The sequence below is a fragment of the Aplysia californica genome, unplaced genomic scaffold (assembly GCF_000002075.1).
Source record: "Aplysia californica isolate F4 #8 unplaced genomic scaffold, AplCal3.0 scaffold00415, whole genome shotgun sequence".
NCBI classification, from domain to species: domain Eukaryota; kingdom Metazoa; phylum Mollusca; class Gastropoda; order Aplysiida; family Aplysiidae; genus Aplysia; species Aplysia californica.
Window position 1 is genome coordinate 627,470 of NW_004797685.1, and position 16,225 is coordinate 643,694.

The window sequence follows — 16,225 nt, forward strand, 5'->3', positions numbered from 1 at the left end:
GCGACAAACTGGGAACAGGAGTGGGGGTAGGGAGGTGATGCCCAACGCGCGAGACGCCCATGTTTGTGAGGCCCTGTACTGCGTTGGAGACTACGTTATATAGGCCCTACATGACCTACTAAAGCCTGGTGTGTTGAATAGGCTACTTGGCGGGTATGCTGACTTAATGAAGAACTATTGCGTTAGCTTTTTCTCCCATTTATGTTTGTGGGTTTCGCCAGTTACCCAGGAAGCATGTCGATAAAGCAGAGTGGGCCGAAAAAAAGTCTAGATAAGAGGAATTGTTTACTGTTTAGTTTAGTGAAGATATTGAAGGAAAAATTTTGTAATTGGAAAATATGTCGATACATCGGCTGTCGATATAAGTAGATTATACTGTACCTTTAAAATCGTCGAAAGGACAAGAAAATAGAAAAACGTTTGCTTCTTATCCATTCTCCAAAACAGGGACTGATCTTTGTGCTTTGGCACAAGAGGTAAAGCATCGTCAGAAATTTGTTGTGAGATTTTTTGTTTTGTTTTGGGGGGTTTTTTTTTCTTTCTTTCTGACATTAGTACAGAAGGAAAATTCTTAGCGTTAAAAAAAGAAAGTCCAAGTGTGCTTTTATAGAAACATTCTGTAATTTTTAAATTTTTCCCCCCTTTTTTGAAATTTTTGTTGGGGTTTTTTTTTTTGGTGCTAAAATTATCAAATATACTGATAAAGAAATCCTGTGGGAGAGCATATTTGGTGCAGGTTTGAAGATACAGAGATCGTTTATGGTGTATTGTACAAATACAGAAATTTGTTGTGATGTACAAATGTACAGAGAGAGAAATAGTCTGAACAGACGTAATTCTATGGGGCTATTTTTGTCCTTCTCACAGGTGGAGGACCTCAAGCTGGTGCTGTTCAGACTGCACCGAGTGACCTCGCTGCATTCTTTGCCAGCATATGTTCAGGCTGAGGAGATGGTAGCAGAGACCTAGGTGTCGACTCACGGCTGTTCCCGAGCGGAGCACTTAGTTACCAGAGGAGTTGACCCGGTCAACCATGCCGCGGCGCCCGGGTGGTCACGGAGGTCACTTTGACCGTTGCTCTACGAGTGAACTGTTGTGACTTAACAATTTTTATACCGTTTAAGTGCTTCATTGTGGCTTTTCCCATGAACAAATCAACGTGAAATTACTATCAACAGAGAGAGGCATTCTTGGACTGTACAGCAAAGAACTTTGTATTGGTATTCTTAACAGGGTACCCTTTAAAACATGGGTGCAATTGAGGGCATCTATGGGGAAAATTGTTTCATAGGTCTACTTTTTAAATGTTTGGATATTTTAAAATGTGTACACCAGATCTCTAAAATAATCAGTGGTATACATCAGTGACAAGATGAGCTTTCAGAAACACTTACTTTTGGTTTGATTCATTCAGAAATGGGGAAATTGTAGAAGATTAACTACTGTCCAATTAATTAAATGAAAGATTTTTCGTTGTTTCCTCACAGTTTTCACAAATATGGAACTTGTAGAAGGTTCACTGCTATCCAGTTCCATGAAACAAGAGTTTCCTCTTTGTCTCCTCACAGCTAGAGCTGATTTCACATTCACAAACACATATAACATATGAATACATGTACTTATAACAATAATTGCAAAAGTGTCACAGGCTAGTTGTCTTCCTCTTTTTTTCCTTTCAAAGCTGCTGCCTAAGAGTGGACGCATTTTGCGGTCTGTGGGCTTCGGTAACAGCTTTCAGCTGTTTCCATTTCTTTACTTCCCACTGTCTTCTTCTCCAGTTTTGCGATGCTGGAGTGCATAAGTTCGCCACCCTGCTTGCCCATTAAACCCAAGCCAAACCCATATCCCTAAATAGTAGGCAGACAGTGGTGCTCTAATATGAGTTGTTTGGGGGTGACTGCGTTTGGAGATAGTCGTCTGTATAGCTTCAAATATGCACAAATTGCTGTTCCTATAATGTCAAACTCAGTTTCTTGTATGTTATGTGTAAGAGATGAGGTGATGTACTTCAGCATAGCTGTTGTTTAATAAATCAGATTTGTCTGATTGCGTGGGCTACATCTATGATGTTTTGGTTAGATGTAAGAGCTGCTGCTGTGTGTGTGCAAATGTGTTTTGTGATGTTTGTGTACACTGGGCGCTTCAAGTATTGGTGACAATGGTTTCCTATCAGAGATAAGATAAGAGATAAGATAGTACTTTATTATCCCAGAGGGAAATCTTCCTTGGCTGTACAGGACTATAAAAACACATGCAGGTATACATAAAAAAAATTTAAATCATATATATTACTCTCATTAAAATTCAATATGAAAGGAGAAGTAAAGCTGACAAAATGTACATTTACATCAAATGCATCATTCAACCACATTCAGGAATTTAAATACTAGACCTTTGGAGTTATATACAGATACATACTCTAAGAGCAACACACATCTATGCTCATTCTGACAAAAGCCTTATGCTAGATGGTAAAAACATTCTTTTATATCTTTCTTTCTTTGTTTTTGGAGGTACATATCTGCCGCTATCAGAGATCGACTATGGTAAGGTCTCCAGCGGTGTTAACTTTCTTCAACTTCAATACTTTTTTGCGTAGCAGATAGAGTTATTTCTCCTTGAGCGGTATATGCTCTGTACACATAAAATTGTTGCACATTTCACAGGGATGTGTGTCTGCACTATCCGTGTCCACGTTTACGCCTTACACAAAAATATCTGCTCTGGTTTGCCTTCTGAACTTTTGTACTTTTGGCCCCGCATGTTCTACAGCAGGTTTGGAGCGCCCATTTAGTTTCGGCTGGAGCGAGGCAAGCAAGCCCGCACCTCCCCAGGTCAGGGGGTCATTTACCAGCGCCGCCGGGGATTTCCCTTATCAGCCGAACTTCGGCAGCGCTCTTGTATTTTTTGCAAAGTTTACCAGCACTGTGAGCCAAAGCTAATGTAAGATGAATATTTTAATAAAGACCACGTAAATATTCAACATATATTATATTAAGGAAGAAAAAGAAGAAATCGGAAGACCATGGTACATTACACTTAAAAGCTGTGAAGTTCTCAAAAAGGGGACTTAATTTGATAAATGTGTCATGGGTAATCAATTATAAACATCAATTTAAATGTGATTGCCCCCAACGAATTCAATCAAATTTGCACACAGGACTGAGAACATAATGAAATTTATACTCACAAAGGGGCATATGCAAGAAGCTTCTGGATACGTAATTATTCAGGTTTGAAGTAGATTTTTGCAATACTCTTGCTTTGCAACCTTGTTTTTTCATAGCGATATCCACGATACATGTAACTACAGAACAGATCTTTCCTTGCCAATACACTTATGAAAACACAATCTAAACACAAAATAAACAAAAAGAACACAATATTGCTGGACTGGAGGAATTATCTCATTTTTCTGCTGTAAGCTTTCGCCTTTTGATGGGTGGTGCACACGACAGAGTAGCTTAGGGTAGGTTTGGATGTGTTGTGGCTGCATGATTGTTTTGACATGTTTTTCTTTGTCTTTTATGGCTGCTACTCGTCTTTCCAGCTAGGCCACGCTTGCATGAATGAGCTCACCCCCTTGCTCACCATGGAAGGCCATTCCAAACCCATATTTTGGTATCCAAGGAATGCAGTGTTTCTCAAGGATATGTTGTTTGGGGATGACCTTTTCTTTTGATTGATTTTGATTGAGTAGCACATGATTTATAACGGCACTATCGACTCAAGACCTTTTATTTGCCAAATATGTTTCTGTATAAAGACATACATCGTGTGACGCATGACTGAATATGTGGTATTCTCTCTAAAGTGATAGGCTTTCCATGTGCAATTATTGTGTGGATGTCTTTGAAGGTGTCTTTTACGTGAACAAATTTCTCTCTCAGAACAAATGCGGTGTCTATTATTATGCTTTAATTTCGTGTACATGCCACTGTTCTTTTTGCTAAAAATGATGCTAGCTGTCTGTGCACATGGGCTGTGATGTATTTATGGCAGTGGTTTCCTATAAATGAACAGCTGGGGTAGGCCTGTGGTGTGATGTTGTGTTGTTTGAGGATGTTATCAAATTCAGAGCAGGCAGGACTTCACCTTGGAATAAGCTCCTCAAACTCTGACAGCTGGTCATGTTCACTAGAACCCTCCCTCTCAAAAAATCTCTCTGCTTCTCGTGGATTATCTGACAAAGCCTGACAGCCCTGTAACAATTGAATGTTCCCCTATTTTTTTTCAGTGCCGTAGATTGTAGATATGCACATTTTGTCATATTCCAGGCGTGCAATTCTCCATAGATTGATGGACCAGCTGTACATCTATATCATGGGCCAGCTGTACATCTATATCATGGGCCAGCTGTACATCTATATCATGGGCCAGCTGTAGATCTATATCATCATGTGCAGCCTCCTCAAGAAGGCGATGATGTTTGAGCACAATACCCACCCTATGACCATGTTGAGTGTGGCACTCCATGACAAAAATATTGTTAAAAATGACAACGAAAATCAGATGTAGTAGAGGCAAGAAAACTAAAAACAGCAAGGATGAATGTTCAGAGTGGTGGGTTGGGTTTTTTTTTTTAAATCACAGAAAATCATAGAATAACTTAGTGCACTTGAAACTTGCACATGTAAATGAAAATTGTCACCACAATTGATACATGAATTTCTGTTTAAATCGTTGGGGGGCCGGATTGAAATATTTAAATCCAAACTGAAAAAGTTCTGAGCATTGAAGATGCCAGTTTAAAAATCACAGACTTACTCAAATCCCTTGTAAAACTGATATAATCGGACTTGCAAGAAAACAAGTTATACCGGCTTACAGGTCAAACATAGCAGGTTACAATAACAATGAAATCTCAATCGGCCTTGAAGCATTTATAGTTTGAGAGTTAGGAGGCTTTCAATTCGCACTTAAACGCCCTATTTACTACTGCCCCGTCACAGGAGGAGTGGCACTGAGGTCACCCCAATTAACCCCTCTGACAAGTGATTTATGACTACGTGCTGGGCTGTCGGGCGGGGCAGGCAGGGTGGTGAGGATGGTCGGGGAGGAACCGGGGAAGAAAAACTAAGTGAGCGGTCTGGACGGTATTTTATCCGCTGTGCCCGGAGTGTTCCATTTTCCCTCTTGTAGCAGACTCTCCTAACACTTGTCGATAAAGAATTGGGGAAAGTGAAAGCGGGACCTCGGGTGAATACCGTGTGGGGCAGCACCGCGGCCGGGAAAATATTAGCGGGTGAAGTAACAAAACTCGCCGTCATGTTAAAGTTTTCCAGTGAATCTAAACAATTTTTTCACAAATAACCTCCTTACTCAACTTACTGACTCTTGATACGGCAGATAAAAAAAGGATAACAATCTGCCTTTCACGAATGGAAAAAAATCCTGATCTTTGTAGCAATCCGAGAAATACGTGCACCGCAAGGTAGGGTTAAGTACAGAGGCAGTGTGTGTAGGCCTACTCGATTAGCACTAGAACCAAAGTAAAGGATGCAGGTTATTGGGGAGAGTCTGGGCTTTCATTTGATACCTCACACACCCATAGTGATAGATAAGAGAGGACATTTACAGGGGTCTAAATCAAGTGAAAATTACAGACTTCTACCCAAAATCGGTTAACTCTATCGGCCAGGAAGCGATGCGTGGCCCGACTGTCAGGTGGGATTTATGACCCCGGGAGGTCAGCGGACGGGTTAAACTAAGTGCTCCGCAAGGATAGTAGAACTGAACAGCCGTGGACTGCACACTGCTGTGTCTTTTATCACAGAGACTTCTTGCCCAACCTCACTACTGTTTCTATTGCATAATCCTCACAACTTTTGGCAGCCCATTGTGATGTGAATTGCATTTTATGCTGCTTAATTGTGTCACAACACGACGGAATCAGGCGCTCGTAAAATTTTGAGCATATGGCATCATTGGTATTATCTTAAACCTTTTTGTCCTTATTCATCTTGTTTTTGATAACAAAAATACATATATCTATCTTGAAAAAAAGTTAAGATATTTGTGATCGAACAAGGTGGGGGTTACTCCATGTGTGATGTAAAATTGGTGAGAAAAAGGCCTCCAAAGTTGGGTGGCTTCCAAAGTTACAGTGTCCTTGGAAACTTCGAATTTAGCTTTTGTGCCTATGACGTTTTCAGTAAAAATCCACCAAGGAATGTTATGAAATGGGCGTAAAGGGCATTGGGCCCAAATCAAAATTTTTTTATAAAATGTCACAAACAGAAGGAAATATGTCATGTTTTTTTGATGATCTGATGTTTTGATATTTATTATTTTGATATTTTGGTTTGTATTTCAATCTGTACTTTTCTTCAGTAGTCATTGTTATGAGCGAACTATTTATTTTATTTCTCATTATATTATATTTTTATTTTTGAGGGTTTTTCAGTGTAAATAAATATGCACTTTGAGTTCTTGTACATATGCTTATTGTGAGGAGAGTCTCATTAAATAGAAGCATCAATCTGAATGACAGACAAAATTAAATAGATACTGATTTTTGGGTCCAAACTGAAGTCTGTTGTCATTGTTGTGAACAAACCGTTAGATATGTTTCTAGGACTATTTGTTGTAAATGAACTTTGAATTCATGTATATATATATAATGAAAAGAGTCTCCTTAATGAAAAGCATTTATTATGTGAATGATCAGTATATTAATGTATGGGATGAAACTGAAGTTCGTCATTATTGTTATGAACAAACCATTTCGGTATCACATTTATGATTTATGACAAACCTGTAATTTATTCCATAATATGCCCTTTGATCAGCGTGCCTTATAAAATAGGCCTGCATGTGCAGTCCTCAGATTGACCGTATGTATGTTCTATCATTGTAAAGAAGCAGCTGAGTTTATTGTCTTGCAAAACATTACATACTACACAAGACTTAGTGCAACACTTACCCACATACGTATCTTGTCACACTAACCCACCTACGTGTCTTGTCACACTAACCCACCTACGTGTCTTGTCACACTTACCCACATACGTGTCTTGTCACATTTACCCACATACGTGTCTTGTCACACTTACCCACATACATGTCTTGTCACACTAACCCACCTACGTGTCTTGTCACACTTACCCACATACATGTCTTGTCACACTTACCCACATACGTGTCTTGTCACACTAACCCACATACGTGTCTTGTCACACTTACCCACATACGTGTCTTGTCACACTTACCCACATACGTGTCTTGTCATGACGTGATGTCAATCGGGCATTCTTCAATTTTTGTATCATCATCATAAAGCTTGCTTATTTGTCTTGCACTTGGCATAAAAAAACAAAAACATCCTTCCATTTATCTTGAATAGAAATAGAGATATTTGCGATTAAATGGGGTGAGGGTCACCTGGTTTCAAAGGTAAAATTAACAAGAAAATGGCTGCCAACATTTGGTGATTTCCAAAGCTTGAGTGTCCTTGTAAACTGGAAATTTACTTATTTCGTGTCTTTTTTAGTTTAGTTTTAGTAAGAGTTTTATGACACTTGCAACACAATAAGGTCATATATATATTAGTAAGTGCCAGAGATTAGAAGTGTTACAAGAATTTAGTAACAAACACAAAAATGGAGGAGAAATAAGTACAGTAGATGTTTGATTTATTTTTTTGGGTGTAAAATCCACACAAATATGAAATTTGTTTTTAAATGGACATAATTATAGATGTTGAGCATGAAAAAGAACTTTAAAAAAATAATTTCATTGTTTTGATGAGCACTTGATTTCGCCACGCTGCCTCTCATATTGTGCAAATGTCCAATGAGGAATTGAACATAAGTATATGGCTCTTTTTGTCTATGCAGACGGTCAATTTAGCTTAAGATGGTCTCAAGGTTTTCTTCATGCAGCTTCTTTCATGGCTAATTCTTCCTATGTTTGAAGTGCAGATTCTGTCGCAGTGCTTGCATGTCAGTGTCGTAGATCGAAGCTCTGTCCGCTGTTTTCCTTTCGTTGTTGGCGCTTCTCAGCCTGGTTGTTTCTAAAGCTGCTCTCTAGCATTATAGTTCTTTCCTTTATCATTTTCCTCCATGTTTTCCTGTCTTCAGCTATTTCTTCCCAGATGCAAACATCTACTCCAAGCTTAGATAAGCTGTTTTTGCAGGTGTCTTTGTACCTCAATTTTGGTCTTTCTCTTGGTCTCTTTCCACATAAGTACGGACAAAATAACCATGCGGGAAATTTTAACAATAATCATGAGAACGAAAAGGAACAAAAACCCAGGAGAAGACAAAACTACCTCTGAGATGCTTAAAAGTAAGAATTTAGTCATTTAGTTAAGGGGAAGAGCGACCCTTGATTTTGCCGATTTTGGGTCAGGCTATGCCCATTCAGATGTTGGCTGATTTTTGAAGATCAACCAGTTCTTCTTTGTCTCAAAATAGCATGGAAACAATTGAGAAAGTCTTTATTCTCCTCGTGAATTGTCTTTGAAAACATGAGGATGGGTTAAGATATATGTCAATATAGTAAATTTTCACAATAATTGTCGTTTTTCGCAAACTATCATTTTCTTTTGCAGTTTTTTCCCTACTCCTTCCTTAGTTTTCATCTTTTTGACATGAAACTTTCAGGAAACATAGATGGTAAGGCTGCCATCGATGTAACAGAAAGATATTTGCGAAAAAATGAACACTTTTCCATTGGCAAGCGATTACGCAACTGAAATTTAGAAGTCTTTTTACACTTTGGGAAAATTCTCATAATTTTTGTTCTTTTGCACTTATTGAAAAAAACTCGCTGTTACGCTGATACTGGATAGGGTCTCGTTTAGGTATACTCTCACCAAATTTGGTCAGTAAATAAGAAAGCCTTAGGGATTTGAAATTCATTGCTTATTTTCAAGATGGCGGCCGTTTCCATAGCAACCGCTGTAGCTATATATATCAAAATAAAATTGCGTATCAAAAGATTTTACTATGCCCAACTTATATATATATGTGTACTTAGATTTGATCTCGGGCAACAAACATAGAAAATGGTCCTCAAGGGTAGCTCCTCCCGTTAAATAGCGAAAATGATATCTCATACCTTCTTTACCAATTCTTACTTTTAAGCATCTCAGCGGTAATTTTGTCTTCTCCTTTTCATATTCATGACTGTTGTTAAAGTTTCCGGCATGGTTATTTTGTCCGTACTTATGTTCAATTCCTCATTGGTTGTACTTTGTCAAAGTTGAATTCATTTGGTGGGGTTGTCTATTTAAAATCTCCTAAAAATGTTCTGACCATTGATCTTTTTTGTCTTATAATAAAGTTGTTGCCATGGTGCCACCTTTCTTTTTTACTGGTCCCTCTGATGATTTTCCAAAGTCTCCAGCTAGTCTTTTTGTGATCTGATATAGTTCTCGAATGTAATTTCTCTTTGCTATTTCTTGAGCTTTAGCAGTAATAGCAGTTTGTTCTTCTTAGATGTATCCTCGTCCTCATTTTCTCGTCTTTCTTTGTACTTTTATATCTTTTTCTCTGTGTTTTTCCAGCATCTTTAGTTTTACTTCTTTTCTTTCTCTTTTGCTTCCAATGTTTTTCTTGAATCCACTCTTCAGATGGTTCTGGTCCATCAAGAACTTCTTCCGTGGTGGTGACATATTCTTCTTTTATGGCCCTCCACAGTTCTTCACATGCATCATCCCTATCTTCATAAAATAATAGTATACCTTCATATTTGTTCAAAAGTTTTATTCTAAACTCGGTAAGGGGGCTCTCGTGGCCTAGAGGTTACGGTGTTGGCCTCTCATTCAAAGGTCCCGGGTTCGAATCCGGATAGCGACCGAAAAATTTTCTTCTCTAAAATTGTCTCCTTTCACTTCCTTTCCTGCTCTCTAGCAATGTTCTGTTGTCTGCTTTCATTTCCACTTTCTGCCCCCACCCCCTCACCTCCTTTGCCCCCTCCTCTGGGCTCCCGACTCTTTCTGCAGCCTTTCTACGGCTACTCCTTGGCTCCTCCTTACTGCTGTCTTTCTGCCACACCCCTGATCTTCTGGTAGGAAAGATCTACACCTAGCCTTCTCGGAAAAGGGCGAAAAATCTCGGAGGGCCCGTGTGCAAGTTGCGCACGTTAAAGATCCCTTGGTGGTCTAAAATCGATAAGAGTAGGCTTCGGCCGCCACCCGGGCAAAATTCAAAATTTCCTACCAACTGAAAATATTAGGTGTGTCCCGCGCTCATATGACCTTATGCAGTTGCGAGCGCCGTAAAACACTTTACAAAAACAAACAAACTCGGTAGCCACGTCTGGTTTTTACTATACACACTACAGCAAAACCAGTCCCACTTTATGCAATTTGTGGGCGGTTGGCAGGTGCTTTGGAGTGGTTTGCTCCCTCTTTCCTATCAAATGTCTATTGTCCTTTTTTTGTGTTTGTTACTTTCTTGTAACACCTAATCTTCAGCACTTATATGACCTTATTGTGTTGCAAGCGCCGTCTCTTACTAAAACTAAAATGATGCAATTTTTGTTTGTTGTTACTAATACTACATGGTCTGATGTCATAACACTGGATGTGTCCTGGATTGGGTTCTGAAAAAGTTGGCAGACCTGTAAATGATTTAAGTTGTGTCGCTGGGGATTCAAAACGTTACATCTAAATTTTTTGCAATACTGTTCCTAATTTTTTCATGTAGCCTACTACATGTATCACTTTGTTGAAAGCGCTGCCTTGTACTGCAATTAAAGGTGCATGTTGCGTTCATCAAGAGTGAGGTTGTCTTTTGGTGGGTTTTTTTGTTACCAGCTTGAACATTAAAATTGTACACACCTTTTTTCATAATAATAAAAAATAGCATTTGCATAGTGCAAATTCCTGCTCAACAGCAAGCTCGGGGCGTTTTACATTGTATATTTATCTTTTCTATTACCCCAGCAGACCTGATAGCATTCTGAATCAATCTGGTTGAGAAGCATACAGTGTAAGTTGCTATTTGACAAGCGCTGATACACAAACTGACAATCTTTCACTGTCTACGGCCTGGTATTCACACATGGGTGAAGTGATCATGTACAGTGCCTTTCCAGAGGACACGTTGGGCTGAGCTGAGTTTCAAACCAACCCCCCCCCCCCCCCCCCCAACTTGCAACCTCACGATTAAGAGTCTGGTAACTTCACAACTGGACCAACAATGTCACAAATAGAATCTATAGGGCCTACTAACATATTTCTGTCTTAGTAAACAACATTGAAACAAAAAATGGTAAGACAAATGAAAAGAAACTAAAAGTAAAAGCAGATACATTTATTAACAAAGGAACAGACAAAACACAGAGCAAACTAGGCAATCGTACACACTCTCTATGTCTCTCTTTCTGTCTGCCTCCAACTCCAACCCTTCTCTCCCACTGACTCTATCTCTCTCTGTCTTCCTTTGCCTCCCTTTCTCCATTTGGGTTTCCCACTCCTTTCCTTCTCACCCTCTTTCTCCTCTCACTTTCTCACTTCCCTCACATTTCCCTTCCAATATCCCTATATCATTTTTCTCTCTTTCTCGCATACTTTTCTCATTCCTCCAATCTCATCTGGACATCAAATGACATTACATCACAACTCCTACCCCTCTGGTACAAAATACTAGGACCAGGCTTGGGTGGTCAATCAAACAACAAAATAAAGCCAAAGTTTAGAACGTTTATACCAAGCTCACATCTACATTTTCACCAAACATTCAAACACGTAACACAGACATCATGTCCGATCTACAGTTGTCTCTGCAACAGATTTGTCCTCATCAGCACTACTGTCGAACGAGTCCAGGGCGAGAATTCTTCCATCAGCAAAAATCACTTTATCCCCTTCCAACTTAATCCTGCCGTCCCTGAAGTCATCCTCGATGTCTGCTGCATATACAGAGTTGAAAATGTCCTTGGGCGATAGCTCCTTCTGCGTGATTTCCTTGGCCTTGTAAGAAACGTAAGGTTTCAGCTGGGGGGAGAGAAGGACAAGGACAAAGACAATGACAATCTTTATATTCATCTCACAGGGAGAAATTTGTCTTGGTCGTTTACAATGGCAGTTGAATGTTAGGAAGGTTAGGTGCACTCACGCATACATACAGCGAGACAGGACATTAGTAAATACATGTTTTAAGAGCTGATACAACCCGCTCCGTAAAACAATCTTTCTCTCTCTTTCCAACGCCAAAAGAGTGAGGAGAGGAAGAACTCTTTTTCGATGAAAAAAACAACATACCCCCCATTTACCATGAATACATTGTTACAAATCGAGACATTTGTGATAGGGAGGGGGGGATGTTTTGTAGCTCTTTCAACAAAAAAACACGATAGTTTTTAGTGATGAACTTTTGATTCCACTTACTTTGAGCATTGAAATTGTAGATGACAATCTAGATTTTTTTTTTTAGCAATATTTATTTCAACGTTATATATAGGTTGATTTCAAAGGGCACTTTTCCACAGCACGGGTGGCTTTTTTCTGTGCATCCAAGGTTGAAAATAACGATATTTAGTGTACAGTGTAGGGTCATCCCTTCCATATGGCTGTAAATGCTGCACAATCACTAAAGACAGTGAAAATAAAATTGAAGAAACAGAAATGTGGTTTCTTAGGAGGCTGCTGAGAATATCGGGGAAGGAAAAGAAATCAAACGAGGTAGTGTTTGATCAAGCCCACAAGGGATGCTCACTGTTAAAAACAATTAGGAAACGACAAATGCAGTTTTGGGACACCTGAATAGACATAAAGGTCTTGAACATCTAGCTCTCACTGGCAAAATTGAAAGCAAACGAGGCAGGGGTAGGCTCAGAGCAATCTACTTAGGGAACCTAAACAAATGGGTAATGAGGAAAGATCAGGGAATTCTAATTCTAGCTTTTTTAAGAGCGTCCGAGCAGAGGAATGAATGGAGAACCATGATCGCCAATGTCTGTCGCAGATCTGGAACTGGATGAATGAATGTACATATAACATATAACTTTTATTAGTCTACTTTCTTTGGTTCATACAAGCAAAACTTCCTTTTGAGCACCCTGATAATTGATTTGAAATTTCCAAAGCCGAAAAATGGTGCACAAGCTGAGCCAATTGAAAGAGGAAAAAAAAATCAACTCTTGACAATCTAAAATACAAAAATTGACGACATGATACGAGTCACACTATGATTCATCACATTTTTTTACTCAATAAAATTATTGTCTAACAAGTAAATACAAAGAGAAAACACTTAGAATAGGCCTACTCATGCCAGAACCATTTACTACCCCTTCAATGCCGCAGGTAAATAGGCCCCTGTGCTGGGGGAATCCCATGACCTAATGCAGCTCAGGGGTGATTCCACTCTACTTCACACAATTTTTTTGTACCTGGAAATCAGTGAGATCTGGCACTACCAACTCTGGCACCATCTCGGGAACATGGATGTACTCGCCTGTCACTCTGTGGACAATTCCGGTGGGTGGAACAACTGAGGGAGAGAATGAAACAGACAGAATGTGGTTAGACATGACAATGTAACGGTTTAATCGCAGAGAATACTTGAACGCAAATCCGCAAATACACTAGAAAGGTGGAATTCTCATTCAGTTTTCATATTCAATGGACTCGATATGAAACCTGACAATCGGCACAACAAATCTCTCAATCACAGCTTTCCAATTTTTTCTCCGGGAAAACCTTGGAAATATCAAACCTTTAAAATAACTACTTTCGATTTTTTTCCAAGGAAATTCTTATCCTTTATATAGATATAATAGAAGAGTTGTCACCATCACACATTATGCGTCTGATGTGAGAACAAACAGTGGGCGTGTGTATCCGTACCAAGTTGGTGGGCGAGAAGGACTTTAAGGACTTAATAATAATGAAAACAATATGTCGCTGGTAGAGTGATGAAACCTCGCAACCCCAGAAAGGAAAATTTTACAGCAGAGACAAAAAACTGATTTACTTGTGAACAAAATGATCTATATTCCATGAACCAAAGTTGGTACAGATAAATGAAAACACCTTAGAAACGTGGTCAGTGCAAAAAAAATCTCTTTTCTAGGGTTTAAATGGTTACGCTGTGGGATGCGAGGTTTCACTACAACATCTTTGTCGTGATGAAATCTCGTAGTCAGCCAGCGAGAGGGTTGCGAGGTTTCATCAGGAGAGAGTTTGAGGGTTGCGAGCTTTCTCGCAGCTCATTTGGTTGCAGTATGCGTTTGTAGTTTGGAACGCCACAAAGAAATAACGATGTTTCTTCAAGACCAATTAGTTTAGAGTTAGATATAGAAATGTAACCACAGCAGTCGCTATCGATGATGGTTTTCTGGAAGTACAGCTTTTCCTTCAAGAAAGCCAGTAGACATGAAGCAAACTTATTAGCTAATTCCCCTTCTGCTTTATGCCACATGTAACAAGTAGTCTGGTGTGTTGTAGCTTCAAATAGCGTGAAGTTATGAACAAAACACTTTGTTTTGTAAGATAAGGCTGATGCATTCAGTTTGGGTGTAAGTGTAAGGAGCACAAGCTGAAGATCTGTAGAAAACATGCGCCGTTTTAGGTTCATCACTGGCGAGATATTTGACGGCTTCAGATTTGCCTCGTTCCTTTTCTTTGCCCGCTGCCCCTTTTCTCCGCACGCTGCCAACTTCACACATATCTTTCTTTGGCATGAACAAGACAGGCTATTCTGCCTGATTGTTTCATTAATGGGGGGGGGGGGGGGGGGGGGGTCTGTTAAGAGGCTACCTCCCGTGGTCTTGGCAGAATTGTGCATACATTTGGTAGATATCTGAGTTCCTTTGATAATTTGTTCTGAATGTTTCCTACAAATCATTCACTCAACCCAGTCGAATGCAGGACGTCTTTTTACACACTGGCACCTTAATACCACCATTTTAAATGTGTATTTGGAGGTATATGCCCTGTCTGGCTAGTTTCTGAATGCCCCCTCTGAGGTTGGTGTATGTCCACTAGTCCAATATAGAGTCATTTTTTTTCATCCCATGAGAGGACCACACGAAATCAAAATTAATGCGTCTGTCTTCCTCGACAGCCCTCTGCCCTTTACATTTCAGAGTTCAGCTCTTGCAATCACAGTTTAGTTTCTCTGTGACGTAGCTGGGCTTTCATTGAATCATTATAATGGTATTCCTGACCGGATACACGGATGGCCTTCGTTTGTTGCCACCCCTGAAAACCCTTTCTGGGGATGCGTAAATGTCCATATCACTTGTATTGTTGAGGCACAAGTTTGTCACAATGTCATCTATAGACTTCAGGGTCAAGAAGAACATTGGTAAGTTCAGTAATATTTGGTCTCAACCACGACTGAAGGATTCGACTAATCAGCGGATTCATAGTCTGAGAAGGGGTGAAACCCTCTCTTCGATAAACAAAATGGCCAGGTGACATCTGGAGAGTGCATAGACTTGTCATTTATTTTTAGTAAGGACTATTGTCACCTGTCTTTTCAAGGTGTGACTGTTGCCTTAAATTAAGTGTTAACAACGTTGTGTTTAATGAGAACATCTTGTTTTCCTATGCGTTAGTCATCCCTATAACAGGATTTCAAATAGATTTACATGTAACTCCTTCCTTTATGATCATATTTGAATTTCTGAACTGACTGAAATAAAATGGATGAATAAAAGAATGAATGAATGAATGAAACATTTCTTTATTAAATCAGGTATATAAAATGCACCAGAAAATGGCAATTACGAGTGTTTTCATTAAGTCAATTCAGAAGGCTTACCCAGAACCTCGTAAGCAAGTCGCTCTCTCAAACCGGGAGTGATGAAACCACGCAAAAGCAGATCGGCCCCTCAGGTTTCGTCACGCCAGGATATCATAGGGGCAAACATACAAGTTTTTTTTATTAAGTTTTTTTCACACTTTCTCTTTATAATTTAACCTAGTGCTTTTGACACAATGTGAAGAAGGACTGGGAGAAGACATTTAGGCAAAAAAACAATTTTCGAAAAAATTGAGGGTTACGAGGTTTCATCACTCCACCAGCAATGTGCAAGACGAACACATCACCACGCAATTCATTTACATTATTTGAGGGAAACTTTTTTCATTTTTACTTTTATCGATATCTTCCAGACTCTCTCCTTTTATCATTGAGTTGGGTTGGTTTTTTTTTACAGTAGGAAGGGTTTTAAAACTCACTTACTACTGGGCCCTTTCACCAGTCACAAGCGTTGAAGACTGGCGTTTTTGGGAGTATTTCAATAAATCACCACAACTCTCAAA

The 16,225-nt window shown here is 39.4% G+C and overlaps 2 protein-coding genes across 2 annotated transcripts in view; one reads left to right on the forward strand and one right to left on the reverse strand.

Moving 5' to 3' along the window:
* LOC106012561 (kinetochore-associated protein 1) overlaps nucleotides 1–2,239 on the forward strand; it is a 32,985-nt gene extending 30,746 nt beyond the window's left edge. Inside the window, exon 19 of the mRNA XM_035971310.1 lies at nucleotides 868–2,239. Within this exon, the coding sequence (XP_035827203.1) occupies nucleotides 868–969 (102 nt within the window). The 3' untranslated portion in view covers nucleotides 970–2,239. The remainder of the gene's footprint in view (nucleotides 1–867) is intronic.
* Nucleotides 2,240–11,249: 9,010 nt separating this feature from the next.
* On the reverse strand, nucleotides 11,250–13,445 carry LOC101858121 (39S ribosomal protein L41, mitochondrial; the record flags this gene model as incomplete). Its single annotated transcript, XM_005104328.2, is given in 2 exon segments — nucleotides 11,250–11,947; nucleotides 13,345–13,445. Coding segments are annotated over 2 exon segments (338 nt in total), but the record flags the coding sequence as incomplete, so codon positions are not given.
* Nucleotides 13,446–16,225: the final 2,780 nt, after the last annotated feature.